This window comes from Oncorhynchus gorbuscha, linkage group LG14 (assembly GCF_021184085.1).
Source record: "Oncorhynchus gorbuscha isolate QuinsamMale2020 ecotype Even-year linkage group LG14, OgorEven_v1.0, whole genome shotgun sequence".
NCBI lineage: Eukaryota > Metazoa > Chordata > Actinopteri > Salmoniformes > Salmonidae > Oncorhynchus > Oncorhynchus gorbuscha.
Window position 1 is genome coordinate 53,311,563 of NC_060186.1, and position 16,644 is coordinate 53,328,206.

Consider the following 16,644-nt stretch of genomic DNA (forward strand, 5'->3'; position numbering starts at 1 on the left):
TTGGAACCACAGAAAATACCAAAGCCTACATTCTAAGAGTACATTTGCTAGGATAAATCATTAATAATTGTTGGATTAAATACCTCTGGGATTTATCATCTCCTTTAGTTAAGAACAACATTTACATTTAGATGTGTTTATGTTTGGTTTACGAAAGAGATAATGGAATTTCATAGCATTTAAACATTTGAATAAATAATTAATACTTGTCATCATGACAATTCACTAAACAGTTACCGACAAACATGGATCACGCTTTTGTTATGGCAAGTACTTAAAAAATACCGGTCTGTCATCAGTGAGGCTAAGAACTTGGTTGTTTCTCCTTAGATCAATCTAGAAACCATTTTGCAAACCCAACCACAACCCCTAAGCTCACAAATGTGCGCCATTGTAACCTTAATTCCCTTTTTTACATGTCTCCTATCGATGGCTATCACGATCATAATTTGCATTGGTGTTACTTCCTCACCAGTGTCTATTCATCTCACTGTCCCTTTGTGGCAGTTTGTGTCATTGTAAAGTCATATCACAACACCCAATGTAATCCTTCGTATTTCTCTCTGTTTGGGCATAGCTGGTAAATCACTAGCGATTCTGACTGGTTAAAAGAAGATACCCAGCCACTTTATTACGTCACTTATCTTAGATTTTTGGGACTGTGCCCAGGGTTATGAACCTGATGAATCATAGAGGCAAATGAGAGGGGCTCTAGCTCGCTCTGCGTTTCATCTTCCACTTAAACACTCCTAATGAAACCAGTGCACAGCGCCAGTATGCCACATTCAATTATGTTTCGGACGTTAATTGGACTGTTTGGTAATCCCTTACATCCATAAAAATATAATATCTTTCACTTGAAACACTATAATTGTAATCAATTTGTGTTTATTTTATAGATACGTGTGGCTGTTACTTAGTATCATTTGTTAATTGTCAGTGGATAAGTGGATAATGGTTGCAGTTAGCTTCATATTTAGATTACAGGTAGATGTGGGATGCAGTTGACCTTTAAAGGTGCAAGGTTCTGAAGCCAGTCTGGCTAGTCTGCCATGATTATCTATCATGTGATATGTAAGAGAATGCTTGAGATGTTGTTGGCAGTAATATTTTTTTCTTTGAGTAGGCCTCACATATTAGGAGGTGTTTTTAGACTAAGGAACAGCCACTCTATGCTGTAATTCGGTCAGCCCGAGTGAGTGGATTTAGTTTTTAGGGCTCTCTTGACCCTCTCAGCTGAGAAGAGGGCACATGTTGGCAGGTATAACAGTGCCACAGGAGGACCAGGCTGTAATCTGAACCAACATCAGTCATCCATTGTGGGGTGCATAACACTTCTAATGAGTCGATTTTCTGAAAGAAGGACAACTCTGGCCTGGAATCAGGCGATAAACAAAAACGTGTGGTTTTGGTAGGAATTGTTTCCAGTAATTGGAGATTTTGCTCTTACTGTTATAGAGAATTCCCTCGACCCTCTCCAAGGGTAGAATTCTCTGGATTGTTGCCATCCAGGTTTCCTGATCCCTGATTTGATTCAGTTTGTAGAGAAATGACACCGCAAAGGTAGCATTGTTCCTGCCTGTAAGCCATCAGCCACCAGGATCAGAGAGTGAGGTGAGCGAACGAGAACACCCAACATAACCACTGCTGATTCCCATTGTATGGGTTTCGTCCAGCGTTTGCCTTTTGATGTGTAATCCACATTTGACTGACATTTCGTAGAGAAAGACTTACAGCTAAAGAACATTTACTGTTGCTCACAATCAAGTTCAAACGTTGGATCAAGAGGCTTATGGAGAAGAGACAAAAATGGTTACTGGCCATATTGAGATTGCGGAATTGAATTCGGTCTTACGTCACCGAGTTAAATGACTGTTCTGAAAGAGATCCCGTCATTATGCAGGCTTTATGTGTTTTCTGACTGTACTACTTGTCTGCAGACCACTCTCATTTGTATACACATTTAATGTTTGTTTATGCTAAATAGAATAGGCCGTCTTGTACTTTGTGTTGGATGCCGATCAAGAACGCCACTTGACCGACTTTAATTGCTCCGCAGTGGGTTTTTGCTCTTGAATGTTTCTGCCCCACTCCAATGTTTGCTATGGTTTTGGCTCACATATTAGACTGGCCTGGGTAAACAGAAGTCATTGTTTTCTGAGTGAAGATTTCTTTCCAGCCTATTAAACATTTTCTCTGCGCACAGTCTTCAGGTTACATTTAAACCATAGCTTTGGTATTTTATCATCTCAACATACATTTTTCAACTGCATGTGTAGTATGAGTAGCTTGTTTCCACTGACTTACTCTTGAATCTTTGCTACTCCTAATCGAAATCTCCTGTGAGTCTCTAAACCTGAGATGGTCCCTGTTGTCTGACTCTGTCACTGGTCCACTAACACAGTCTCTCTGACCTCTGACCTTATTACCTGGCCTTGCACTTTGCACTACTGACCTGACTCCTCCTCCACTGCCTTACTTGTCCCTTGTCCTGTCCTGGTGTCCCCTGGTGTCTCCTGGTGTCTTCCTGTCCTCCCTGGTGCTGGGGTGTAGTAGTGACAACATGTCCCTGTTTTTGGTTCAGCAGTGTTGAGCTGTAGTAACTCCAACTGCGTTGTGGTGCTCAAGGACTCCCAGGGTGAATTCAACTCCCCCTGCTACCCACAAGATTACCCCAGTAGTCAGGCCTGCAAGTGGACTCTGCAGGCTCCAGCTGGATTCATTGTGCAAATAACCTTCTCTGACTTTGAGCTTGAGGAGGCCCTTGGGTGCATCTACGACCGCATCATTGTCAACACCGGCAACCAAGATGTTAAGTTTTGTGGCTTAACAGCCAAAGGACTGACGCTAAACTCCACCGGCAATGTGATGGAGGTGTCATTTAACTCAGACTTTAGCGTCCAAAAGAAAGGCTTCAGTGTCAGTTACAGGCAAGGTATGTTTTAAAGCAGGCAAGCTTTTCTGTTTACTTACTTCTGTTCTTACAGGTATATTTTTATGGTTACCTTGATTGTTAAGTTTATTATGATTATTATGATCCTATGTCTTGTCGTTTGAATGTTTGTACATGACATTTTCTTCTCTATTTTCAACATGCTTATTTAGATGTTAATGTTTAGCCATGTCCTATGACTGTAAGCCTCATGGTATTTATAAGTCATTCCCCAAAAGAAACATTACGCAAGCGTCAAACATCTCCGCCCTTCTACTAACCAAACAGCAACGTCATTCCCCATCCACTATGCTAACTTTAAAAAATTACACTTTTTTATAAACATGTATTTCTGACACAATGCTGTGCTTCTCCCTTCAAAAATATTCAGTTCCCTTTTCTTAAATAGAAAGGACCCTAATAAGCACAGGCGACATGAAATAAACATCATTTTGAAATTAGTAGTCAGAGAAACCAATGACAGGGTGAGTGAATGATAAAATGGAGTGTTTTATGGTGTTTAGCCTATATTCCGTTTATAGAATCCCAGTCCCAACCTTTATCTAGGCACCATAAACCCTCCACATCAAAGAGGTACAGTAAGCTTAATCGCACATACCTCCTCCACCACATTATCCCTTCACATGGCCGAATCAATTCAAATCTCTCCCAGCTTGAATATAACCTCTCATTCACAACGGCTCCAAGTGTGAATGAAGTGTCAGGGAATGGTACCCTAGCTTCCCAATGCCTTCAAATGATTCAATAACATTTTCTCAACATTTTACTGTGAGAGATTTTCAGCCAGCCATGTTGGAACATGGTATGCTTTGCATTATGCAAGCAAGAGGCTAAGGAAAACCGGCTTTGTGAGGCTTCCACAGTGTTTGGTTCTAGTTGGCTCCTTTGTCGTCGCCAGGCATTGAGTATCAGTTTAAAGCATGTACATTGGATGAGCTAGATTGAGTTAGACGAGTTAGATTGAGTCATTTATACAGCACATCACATGAACCTTTGTTCTCCCACACCCACAGTTGGGGTCTAAGCTCCTATTGGGTTTGGGCTCTGTGGTGGTATCCCAACCGTCAGGCGAATCTATTGAACTTGGCTTTCAACCTGTTGGCAGCCCAATGTCCTGCCTGGAGCTCTGGAATCATATGACGCTGTCACAGTGAGCCCTGGTCTTTCCGTACGGCTCGTAAAGATCGGAGATCAACAACACAAACAAAGCCCTGCAGGACATATCAAAAAGGGCCTCTCAGCTGTGTCAAATCCTGATACCACATTCAAAGCTGAGCTGTGTTTTTCCATTCCAAATTGGCTGTCACTCTGGCAATGGGATGGCCAACAGCAACAAACCCGCCGACCAAATCTGAGCTTCCTTAAATTAAATGTCAGAAAGTATGGCATAAGCATATGTACATTTAAAAAAGAATAGAGCACTCCTTTTCCTGTTGAAAAGCCTAATTGACTGGTGGGAATGTGGAAATGGAGTGCTGGTTGACATTTAATCTTAGTGATAAGAGGTAGGCCTGAGATGTTAGAAGCTGAGGTCCCTGCCTAACTGGCACCGTTCATCCTCTGGACTGTGGAACACTGTCTGAAGTCAAATAATTACGATGTGGAAACGGTGTCTCGTTAGATGCAAATAGTGAATAATGACAGACAGCAGGAGAGTGACAAATGAGGATAATTCAACCTGTAGCCTTTGGATTCACACAGCATGAATTGGCCTTTCAGCATTCCTTTTGAATGCTGAAAGGATCATTTGTTTTGAAGTCAGAGTATGACTGTATAGCAGTAATGGCAGGTAAGTGGTGTGTTTACCCAGACATACTGTATGTTATTAGTCGCATCGGGCTTTAGAGAAGATGTTCTGTACAGTTTGTTAGAGCCCCTGGTTCTACTGAACATCTGACAGTCATCTAATGCAGTGGTTCCCAACTCCAATCCAGGAGAACCACAGTGTTCCAGCCCAGCACTAAAGTTGATTCAACTGATCAAAGGCTTATGATTAGTTGATGACTTGATTGGTTGAATCATGTGGTTGTGAGTCCTTAGGCCTGTAGTTGAACAACACTTTGTTCTCTAATGCTCTTCTTTCTACCTGTGTGCTGTAGTTGCCGTGGCGCTAAGGAACCAGAAGGTCACAGTGTCCAACGGCGCAGGCAAAGTGGTCCAAGTCTCCAACTCGGTGACCATACCTACCCTTCAACAGTTCACTGTGTGCTTCGAGATAGCCCGGCCCAACCAAAAGAGCAAGGAGACTATCTTCTCTTACACCCGGCTAGAGGACAGCAGCGGTGAAGAAGCCCTCAGCTTCGGAAATAACCAGGATGGAATGGCACTGGTCATGAGTAACGAGACATGTCTGATAGACTCTATCCTCAACGCCTCAGACTTCACTTCCACCATGAAGCAATTCTGTCTCACGTGGGCCTCCACCACAGGCAAAGTGACCCTCTACTTCAACAGCATCTACAGGGTCAAGACCTGCTCCAACACAATTGGGCACTCGGTGGGGGCTGGGGGGCTCTTCAGGCTGGGGTCCCATAGTAGCTTTGATGGGACCATCTATAACTTCCGCTTGTGGAATTATGCCATGGACATGACACAGCTGGTCGCCCTCACCTGTGATGCTGTCGGCAATGTCATCGACTGGGACAACAGCTTCTGGGACATCCCCTCTTCACTGGCACAGACGGACAGCGCACTAAGCTGCAGTAAGTATCCCAATATAGTCATCCTCAACACACGGGTCTATTATATTTATGATTACTGATTTCCAGTCAGCAGAACTTCTGAAAATAATAATTGTTATTATTCAAAAGAGTTTGACTGACAATAGTCTTTATGTTGTGATTGGGACAATTTCATGCTCCATTAGTAACAGTTAATGCATACCAGTTATGAGAGTGACGAAAATTACATCAAAAGCCTTAGTAACTCAAACAGTCCAAGGTTATCGAAACTGCTTAGGGAGATGAAAGCAGCAGGACAAAGATATGCTCGATGTCTCTAACAATGATAGTATTAGGAATCTGTTTGTAGCGATAGGATGGTAGCCACAGCAAAGGAGCCAAGGGTGTCGGGATATGTCTGCCCAACCGCCCGGAGCTGACTAGAAAATGGCGCTGTGTGTGGTTTAGCTGGGGAAAGTATGAAGTGCAGAATCATGCATTTCTCCAACCCATTATAAGGCTCACAGGAACACACACACATAGGCCCCATGGCTGAGGAAACTTTTTACCTAGCCCCGTTCCTAAAACACTATCTGCTCTGCCACAGCTTTGGCCTGAGAGCTTGTGAAAGAGAGGGGTGTTCAGAGGACTTTTAAGACCAAATGGTAGGAGTTCCCTTCCCAGTGCTAAGCTCTCCCTTTCACAAAGGTGCACAGAGAAAGATGCCTGTCTTTCTGAACATTAGCTCGCTCTGTGTTAGTCTTGGAACTGCTCATGGGTGTGGATGATCTGGAACAACCAACTCCCCTTGGGTACTCTTTGAGTTTACATCTCTTGCTTCTGCTCCAGTTGAATATCATACACACCAGATGTTAAAAACGATAGGCTAGTTCTCCTATACTGTACACTGTTTAGAGGAGTAGGGTAAACAATATAGTGTTGTTAGGGCTGTGACGGTCATGAAATGTTGGTTGACGGTAATTTGCCAGCCAAATCACCGCGGTCAATGTCATATCCGTTTGAATAGCAAAAATAATAATAATAATAATAAAATAATAAATAAATAAAATATATGTTCTACTTTGGTCTTGACTTTATGTGCCGCCATAGAGGTGTAATTCATCATTTGGGCGTCCCCATTCTAGTCAATGATGTCATAATGGGTGGTTTGGTGGCCATCCTGCATGTACCCATAGGAGCAAAGCAGGAAGTAAAAGCAGGAAATGTACCCATCATGTGTGCTGTGATTTGTTGATTCAACTGACATTACAAAAACTACATTCAATTGTATGAGCCACATCAGTTAACATCATTTGAATGAACATTCTACATTTCAGCAAGGAGCAACAAAGTTTCATCAAAGAAGATATATTATATTGACAAGATAGCCGGATGGCCGATATAAAAATGGAAATACATGCACTCAATGATTTAAGGCAGGCGAGATTAGGTGGGACCATTCTAGCCAATGAGAGGACAGATACACGTGTGAACAACAGGCAAAACTAAGTAATTTTTCTCAAAGTTGCCAGAATGCCACGTGCATCCACTTACAGTAGAATATCAGTACATTTGTGACAGCCTAAACATTACGAAATGTATATTCGATCAAATAAGCCTCAAGTAAGTCATAGACCTCCATACAAAAAAAGGGCTTATCTCACGCAGACAGATTTTGGGCGGAGTAAATCCTCTCGCTTCGCCTTTTCCTCTCTGATTTCATCAAGTTCTTAAGAGTCAACCGCACTAATGCCCCACCACCTGTCTTCAGTCAGCTGTTCATTTCACAAAAAAATAACAAAATAAGCGGTTATGACGATTATTTATTTTCATGACAGTCTTTTTTCATAACCGTCGGTTACAGGGTTATATGGTAATTGTGCCAGCTCTAACTGTTGTTTGAGTATTGTCGTGGAAATTCTTACACAGGGACACTCGAAGTCAGTCTTAATTAATTATTGTTTATTGTCAGCGTGCTGGAGAGGTTCCAACCAACTCAACGCACCATAGTACACATGTCAATCAGGAGCTCTGCCTGGGCAGACCCAGTAGTTGTCTTATATTAGCGCTATACACATTGAAATTATAGTTGCATGATTTTGCATAATTAATTCATCATTACCGTTTTGTTTCATTCATGTGACAGACCAATACTGTTTCATAACATGTGACCGACCAACACCTCACAAGGCTTCTTCTTTCTAAGCCGAGACCTTGAAACTGAGATATTGTTTGTTCGTTCTCAAAGCAAGGTCTGGGCGTACTGCCAAATTGAAGCTACTGATAGTGAGGATTTGTACAGTTAGCCACTTGAATGAACACAGAAATTGGTTTATAAAACAGCACATGAAAAGAACACAGAAATTAGTTATAAGAGAAGCACAAACATTAAAATTACATTACATTATATCATCTCTATAGAAGGGGAATAAACTCCCCTTCATGGTGAAGGAAGTTTCGGAGGGGATCAGTCAAGGCTTTGTGGAATTAAGCTCCAACTACATCAATTCGCCAAAGGTTAATACTTAAAAAAATATAAATGATGAAATACCCACTTTTTTATAAAAGTTACTTTGTTTGCTGAAACACATACTTTTTCTATAAACGTTAGTCAAATACAACCACTGACTGTTTGCTCATTGCTGTTGCTCTAAGATCGCAAATCAGCGCCAAAACGCATGTGCCAATTGAGTCTCAAAAAGGAAATTGTTGCATCCCCGGTTAAAGGAAGCGGGTTCTTTTTAGTTCTTGCAAAGAGAAACTCGACAGCATTAACATCACGAATGTTATGCAGGTGAATGAGGACCCAAAAGCGACTTGGCGAAAACAGAGTCTTTAATCCAGTAAAGTAAATCTACAATCATAAAGCATAATTCCACTCGTAATGACGAGAACCGACTGGAGACTCGATCATAACTGCAGGTTGCCTCGGGAAGGCACTTGAACGTAGCAGACTCAGACACCTGCTCACCACGCAGCATCTGAGGGAAACACGACACGACAGGGCGATACACAGACACAGCACGGTGAACAATAGACAAGGATCCGACAGGGCAGAAACGGAAAACAAGGGGAGAAATAGAGACTCTAATCAGGGGGAAAGATAGGGAACAGGTGTGGGAAGACTAAATGATTGATTAGGGGAATAGGAACAGCTGGGAGCAGGAACGGAGCGATAGAGAGAAGAGAGAGAGAGAGAGGAAGAGAGAAAGAGGGGAACGAACCTAAAAAGACCAGCAGGGGGAAAACGAACAGAGGGAAAAGCAAAATGACAAGACAAAATAAGACAAAACATGACAGTACCCCCCCACTCACCGAGCGCCTCCTGGCGCTCTCGAGGAGGAACACTGGCGGCAACGGAGGAAATCATAGATCACAAACGGTCCAGCACGTCCCGAGAAAGAACCCAACTCCTCTCCTCAGGACCGTAACGAAAAACGATAAAAAGGGAAACTAGGGTACTACTCTAAAAAAAAAAATGAGACACGGGTAGAGAACTGAAAACTTTAGAGCAAACAGGACCAAACAGGCCAGGAGAGTAACAACTAGGGACAGACTGAGACACAGCAAGGGCAGGAACAAGAACAGGAGAGATGCGATGGCAGGGAACAGACAGACCCAGCAAGACCAGGAGCAGAAGCAGAAAAAAAATTACCAGACTTCTTCTGCGCGCAGTCTGAACACGCAGCCACGAAACGGCGCGTGTCACGCTCCTGAGTAGGCCACCAAAACCGCTGGCGAATAGAAGCAAGCGTACCCCGAACGCCGGGATGGCCAGCTAACTTGGCAGAGTGAGCCCACTGAAGAACAGCCAGACGAGTAGAAACAGGAACGAAAGAAGGTTACTAGGACAAGCGCGCGGCGACGCAGTGTGCGTGAGTGCTTGCTTAACCTGTCTCTCAATTCCCCAGACAGTCAACCCGACAACACGCCCAACAGGAAGGATCCCTCGGGATCGGTAGAAGCCACAGAAGAACTAAAGAGACGGGATAAAGCATGAGGCTTGGTGTTCTTAGTACCCGGGCAATAAGAAATAACGAACTCGAAACGAGCGAAAAACAACGCCCAACGAGCATGACGCGCATTCAGTCGTTTGGCAGAACGGATGTACTCAAGGTTCTTTTGGTCAGTCCAAACGACAAAAGGAACGGTCGCCCCCTCCAACCACTGTCGCCATTTGCCTAGGGCTAAACGGATGGCGAGCAGTTCGCGGTTAGCCACATCATAGTTACGTTCCGACGGTGACAGGCGATGAGAAAAATACGCACAAGGGTGGACCCCATCGTCAGTATCGGAGCGCTGGGACAGAATGGCTCCCACGCCCACCCCGACGCGTCAACCTCAACAATAAACTGTTTAGTGACGTCAGGTGCAACAAGGATAGGAGCGGATGCAAAACGCTTCTTGAAGAGATCAGAACAACAATCATACGACCGGTGAGGAGGAAGGGAGTTGGTTCTGGACCGACTGAAGACCGTGCGCAGACCATGATATTCCTCCGGCACTCCTGTCAAATCACCAGGTTCCTCCTGAGAAGAGGGGACAGAACAAACAGGAGAAATAGCAGACATTAAACACGTCACATGACAAGAAACGTTCCAGGAAAGGATAGAATTACTAGACCAATCAAAAGAAGGATTATGACACACTAGCCAGGGATGACCCAAAACAACAGGTGTAAAAGGTGAACAAAAAATCAAAAAGAAATGGTCTCACTATGGTTACCAGATACAGTGAGGGTTAAAGGTAGTGTTTCATATAATATACTGGGGAGAGGACTACCATCCAAGGCAAACATGACCATGGGCTCCCCTAACTGTCTGAGAGGAATGTCATGTTCCCGAGCCCAGGCTTCGTCCATAAAACAGCCCTCTGCCCCAGAGTCTATTAATGCACTGCAGGAAGCTGCAGATCCGATCCAGCGTAGATGGACCGGTAAGGTAGTACAGGTACTTGACGGAGAGGACCGTCTAGTAGCGCTTATCAGTCGCCCTCCGCTTACTGATGAGCTCTGGCCTTTAACTGGACATGAAATGACAAAATGACCAGCGGAACCGCAATAGAGACAGAGGCGGTTGGTGATTCTCCGTTCCCTCTCCTTAGTCGAGATGCGAATACCCCCCAGCTGCATGGGCTCAACACCTGAGTCAGTGGGGAAAGACGGTAGTGTCGGAGAGAGGGGAGACACAGTTAACGCGAGCTCTCTTCTATGAGCTCGGTGACGAAGATCTACCCGTCGTTCAATGCGAATAGCGAGTTCAATCAAAGAATCCACGCTGGATGGAACCTCCCGAGAGAGAATCTCATCCTTAACCTTAGCGTGGAGTCCCTCCAGAAAACGAGCGAGCAACGCCTGCTCGTTCCAGTTACTGGAGGCAGCAAGAGTGCGAAACTCTATAGAGTAATCCGTTATGGATCGATTACCTTGACATAGGGAAGACAGGGACCAGGAAGCTTCTTTCCCAAAAACTGAGCGATCAAAAACCCTTATCATCTCCTCTTTAAAGTTCAGATAATTGTTAGTACACTCAGCGCTTGCCTCCCAGATAGCTGTGCCCCACTGCCGAGCCCGACCAGTAAGGAGTGATATGACATAGGCAATCCGAGCTCTCTCTTGAGTATGTGTTGGGTTGGAGAGAGAACACTATATCACACTGGGTGAGAAAGGAGCGGCACTCAGTGGGCTGCCCAGAATAACATGGTGGGTTATTAACCCTAGGTTCCGGAGGCTCGGAAGAACCGGAAGTAGCTGGTGACACGAGACGAAGACTCTGATACTGTCCTGAGAGGTCGGAGACCTGAGCGGCCAGGGTCTCAACGGCATGCCGAGCAGCAGACAATTCCTGCTCGTGTCTGCCGAGCATCGCTCCCTGGAACTCGAGAGTAGAGTAGAGAGAATCCATAGTCGCTGGGTCCATTCTTGGTCGGATCCTTCTGTTATGCAGGTGAATGAGGACCCAAAAGCGACTTGGCGAAAACAGAGTCTTTAATCCAGTAAAGTAAATCTACAATCATAAAGCATAATTCCACTCGTAATGACGAGAACCGACTGGAGACTCGATCATAACTGCAGGTTGCCTCGGGAAGGCACTTGAACGTAGCAGACTCAGACACCTGCTCACCACGCAGCATCTGAGGGAAACACGACACGACAGGGCGATACACAGACACAGCACGGTGAACAATAGACAAGGATCCGACAGGGCAGAAACGGAAAACAAGGGGAGAAATAGAGACTCTAATCAGGGGGAAAGATAGGGAACAGGTGTGGGAAGACTAAATGATTGATTAGGGGAATAGGAACAGCTGGGAGCAGGAACGGAGCGATAGAGAGAAGAGAGAGAGAGAGAGGAAGAGAGAAAGAGGGGAACGAACCTAAAAAGACCAGCAGGGGGAAAACGAACAGAGGGAAAAGCAAAATGACAAGACAAAATAAGACAAAACATGACAGTACCCCCCCCACTCACCGAGCGCCTCCTGGCGCTCTCGAGGAGGAACACTGGCGGCAACGGAGGAAATCATAGATCACAAACGGTCCAGCACGTCCCGAGAAAGAACCCAACTCCTCTCCTCAGGACCGTAACGAAAAACGATAAAAAGGGAAACTAGGGTACTACTCTAAAAAAAAAAATGAGACACGGGTAGAGAACTGAAAACTTTAGAGCAAACAGGACCAAACAGGCCAGGAGAGTAACAACTAGGGACAGACTGAGACACAGCAAGGGCAGGAACAAGAACAGGAGAGATGCGATGGCAGGGAACAGACAGACCCAGCAAGACCAGGAGCAGAAGCAGAAAAAAAAATTACCAGACTTCTTCTGCGCGCAGTCTGAACACGCAGCCACGAAACGGCGCGTGTCACGCTCCTGAGTAGGCCACCAAAACCGCTGGCGAATAGAAGCAAGCATACCCCGAACGCCGGGATGGCCAGCTAACTTGGCAGAGTGAGCCCACTGAAGAACAGCCAGACGAGTAGAAACAGGAACGAAAAGAAGGTTACTAGGACAAGCGCGCGGCGACGCAGTGTGCGTGAGTGCTTGCTTAACCTGTCTCTCAATTCCCCAGACAGTCAACCCGACAACACGCCCAACAGGAAGGATCCCCTCGGGATCGGTAGAAGCCACAGAAGAACTAAAGAGACGGGATAAAGAATGAGGCTTGGTGTTCTTAGTACCCGGGCAATAAGAAATAACGAACTCGAAACGAGCGAAAAACAACGCCCAACGTTGGCAGAACGGATGTACTCAAGGTTCTTTTGGTCAGTCCAAACGTCAGTCCAAACGACAAAAGGAACGGTCGCCCCCTCCAACCACTGTCGCCATTTGCCTAGGGCTAAACGGATGGCGAGCAGTTTGCGGTTAGCCACATCATAGTTACGTTCCGACGGTGACAGGCGATGAGAAAAATACGCACAAGGGTGGACCCCATCGTCAGTATCGGAGCGCTGGGACAGAATGGCTCCCACGCCCACCCCCGACGCGTCAACCTCAACAATAAACTGTTTAGTGACGTCAGGTGCAACAAGGATAGGAGCGGATGCAAAACGCTTCTTGAAGAGATCAGAACAACAATCATACGACCGGTGAGGAGGAAGGGAGTTGGTTCTGGACCGACTGAAGACCGTGCGCAGACCATGATATTCCTCCGGCACTCCTGTCAAATCACCAGGTTCCTCCTGAGAAGAGGGGACAGAACAAACAGGAGAAATAGCAGACATTAAACACGTCACATGACAAGAAACGTTCCAGGAAAGGATAGAATTACTAGACCAATCAAAAGAAGGATTATGACACACTAGCCAGGGATGACCCAAAACAACAGGTGTAAAAGGTGAACAAAAAATCAAAAAAGAAATGGTCTCACTATGGTTACCAGATACAGTGAGGGTTAAAGGTAGTGTTTCATATAATATACTGGGGAGAGGACTACCATCCAAGGCAAACATGACCATGGGCTCCCCTAACTGTCTGAGAGGAATGTCATGTTCCCGAGCCCAGGCTTCGTCCATAAAACAGCCCTCTGCCCCAGAGTCTATTAATGCACTGCAGGAAGCTGCAGATCCGATCCAGCGTAGATGGACCGGTAAGGTAGTACAGGTACTTGACGGAGAGGACCGTCTAGTAGCGCTTATCAGTCGCCCTCCGCTTACTGATGAGCTCTGGCCTTTAACTGGACATGAAATGACAAAATGACCAGCGGAACCGCAATAGAGACAGAGGCGGTTGGTGATTCTCCGTTCCCTCTCCTTAGTCGAGATGCGAATACCCCCCAGCTGCATGGGCTCAACACCTGAGTCAGTGGGGAAAGACGGTAGTGTCGGAGAGAGGGGAGACACAGTTAACGCGAGCTCTCTTCTATGAGCTCGGTGACGAAGATCTACCCGTCGTTCAATGCGAATAGCGAGTTCAATCAAAGAATCCACGCTGGATGGAACCTCCCGAGAGAGAATCTCATCCTTAACCTTAGCGTGGAGTCCCTCCAGAAAACGAGCGAGCAACGCCTGCTCGTTCCAGTTACTGGAGGCAGCAAGAGTGCGAAACTCTATAGAGTAATCCGTTATGGATCGATTACCTTGACATAGGGAAGACAGGGACCAGGAAGCTTCTTTCCCAAAAACTGAGCGATCAAAAACCCTTATCATCTCCTCTTTAAAGTTCAGATAATTGTTAGTACACTCAGCGCTTGCCTCCCAGATAGCTGTGCCCCACTGCCGAGCCCGACCAGTAAGGAGTGATATGACATAGGCAATCCGAGCTCTCTCTCTTGAGTATGTGTTGGGTTGGAGAGAGAACACTATATCACACTGGGTGAGAAAGGAGCGGCACTCAGTGGGCTGCCCAGAATAACATGGTGGGTTATTAACCCTAGGTTCCGGAGGCTCGGAAGAACCGGAAGTAGCTGGTGACACGAGACGAAGACTCTGATACTGTCCTGAGAGGTCGGAGACCTGAGCGGCCAGGGTCTCAACGGCATGCCGAGCAGCAGACAATTCCTGCTCGTGTCTGCCGAGCATCGCTCCCTGGAACTCGAGAGTAGAGTAGAGAGAATCCATAGTCGCTGGGTCCATTCTTGGTCGGATCCTTCTGTTATGCAGGTGAATGAGGACCCAAAAGCGACTTGGCGAAAACAGAGTCTTTAATCCAGTAAAGTAAATCTACAATCATAAAGCATAATTCCACTCGTAATGACGAGAACCGACTGGAGACTCGATCATAACTGCAGGTTGCCTCGGGAAGGCACTTGAACGTAGCAGACTCAGACACCTGCTCACCACGCAGCATCTGAGGGAAACACGACACGACAGGGCGATACACAGACACAGCACGGTGAACAATAGACAAGGATCCGACAGGGCAGAAACGGAAAACAAGGGGAGAAATAGAGACTCTAATCAGGGGGAAAGATAGGGAACAGGTGTGGGAAGACTAAATGATTGATTAGGGGAATAGGAACAGCTGGGAGCAGGAACGGAGCGATAGAGAGAAGAGAGAGAGAGAGAGGAAGAGAGAAAGAGGGGAACGAACCTAAAAAGACCAGCAGGGGGAAAACGAACAGAGGGAAAAGCAAAATGACAAGACAAAATAAGACAAAACATGACAACGAAGATGGTTATTTCCAACATAACAGCAGATTCAACATAGCCTGTTCCAAGCTGAGTTCATCTGCACCCTCTCAAAGGTAGCACACTTGAATACAACCAACAACCAATGAGGACCTGTCAATTAAGCTATGCGTATCCAATCAGATACATGTTTCCAATATCATGCACTGAACACGCAGATACTATTTTAACCAGATGTGCATGATAAAATGCTGCTCATCTCTCAAACTCCACAGAAACAGTCAGTGGTTATATTTCATTAACATTTATTGAAAAATATGGATTTCAGCAAACAAAGAAAGTGACACAACTACAGAGGACAAACATAGGTAAATAGTAAGAATTTCACAATTTAGATTTTTTTTTAAAAGTATTTACCTTGGGCAAATCAATGCAATCTGAGCTCGCAGTCGGTAGAGTTCATCAGAAACCTAACTCAGCTTATTAAACATTTGTTAACTTATTAATTAGTCAATACATGCTTTGCTCTGCCCACATGAGTTTGTTTACATGTCACTGGCTGATGCAGCTGCTGCTTAATAATTGCCTGTGTCTGATTGCTATGATACCTACTAATGTCAAGTCTTCTCTTCACAGTCTGTTTCCCACATTGCATACACTTAACAACGGCTGCTCCATCTAGTGGTGAGTGTGCTGCTAACAACCTGATTGCTTCGTGAAAGCTGCTTGCCTGAGTACCATGCAAGAGGACGCATGTGAAATACGATGCTAACCACTATAAAGTGTAGACTTTGGGTTTCCCAGGAAACAGAGAGATTAGTCATATTATGGATTGCCTTTCTACCAAGCCTCTGGACATAACATGTCAATGATACATTCTAAGTTTGATTCATCTACAGTCAATATACACAAATAGACGATTATTAGTCTTGTGTCGTGCATCGAAAGCCTCCATTCAAGGCAAACCAGGTAAAGTTCTAAGTTATTTGTTTGCTTGCAGACTTTATGTCGTGACATAACAAGGCCCTTCTGCATGACGCAAGTCGACCAGCAGTGATACTCTTGCTAATTGTCCGTCTGTCCTTGCTTTGAATAACATCAATGTACTGCATCTGCCTGCCTCGTCTTTCCAGGGCTTCTCATGCTGGAAGAACATTTACTTTTTTTACAAGACCAGACAGTGACTTCTTAGGAACTAGCATGTAAAACCCCCCCTGTACACTGTGAACGTCAGTCGAGGCCTATGATGTTGGCAGGAGGCTGAGGGGCCCAAACTTTAGTTTAGGTAGTCTGGTTGGTAGTCTGGTTGGCCAGCAGTGTGGCGCGCAAAGCTATAGTTGTAGTCTACCTGGGGGAAACTAGCTCTGGGCTAATTATCAGGCTTGTGAAGAGGACTGGCCCAGTGAAGCTCTTTGGGTCTCCTTTCATCTCTCTGTGAGGTCAGTGGGGGAGTGACTGTCTGCATGGCT

General features: G+C 45.3%; 1 protein-coding gene across 14 annotated transcripts in view; it reads left to right on the forward strand.

Annotated features, from left to right (window-relative positions):
* Positions 1 to 16,644, forward strand: part of LOC123995103 (adhesion G-protein coupled receptor G6-like) — a 70,927-nt gene that overhangs the window by 9,873 nt on the left and 44,410 nt on the right. For 9 of the 14 annotated variants that reach the window (XM_046298423.1, XM_046298428.1, XM_046298421.1 and 6 more), the window contains exons 3-5: positions 2,585 to 2,935; positions 5,053 to 5,655; positions 15,812 to 15,859. In XM_046298423.1, the coding sequence (XP_046154379.1) occupies positions 2,585 to 2,935; positions 5,053 to 5,655; positions 15,812 to 15,859 (1,002 nt within the window). The remainder of the gene's footprint in view (positions 1 to 2,584; positions 2,936 to 5,052; positions 5,656 to 15,811; positions 15,860 to 16,644) is intronic. The other 5 variants (XM_046298426.1, XM_046298433.1, XM_046298435.1 and 2 more) reach the window with 3 other exon arrangements.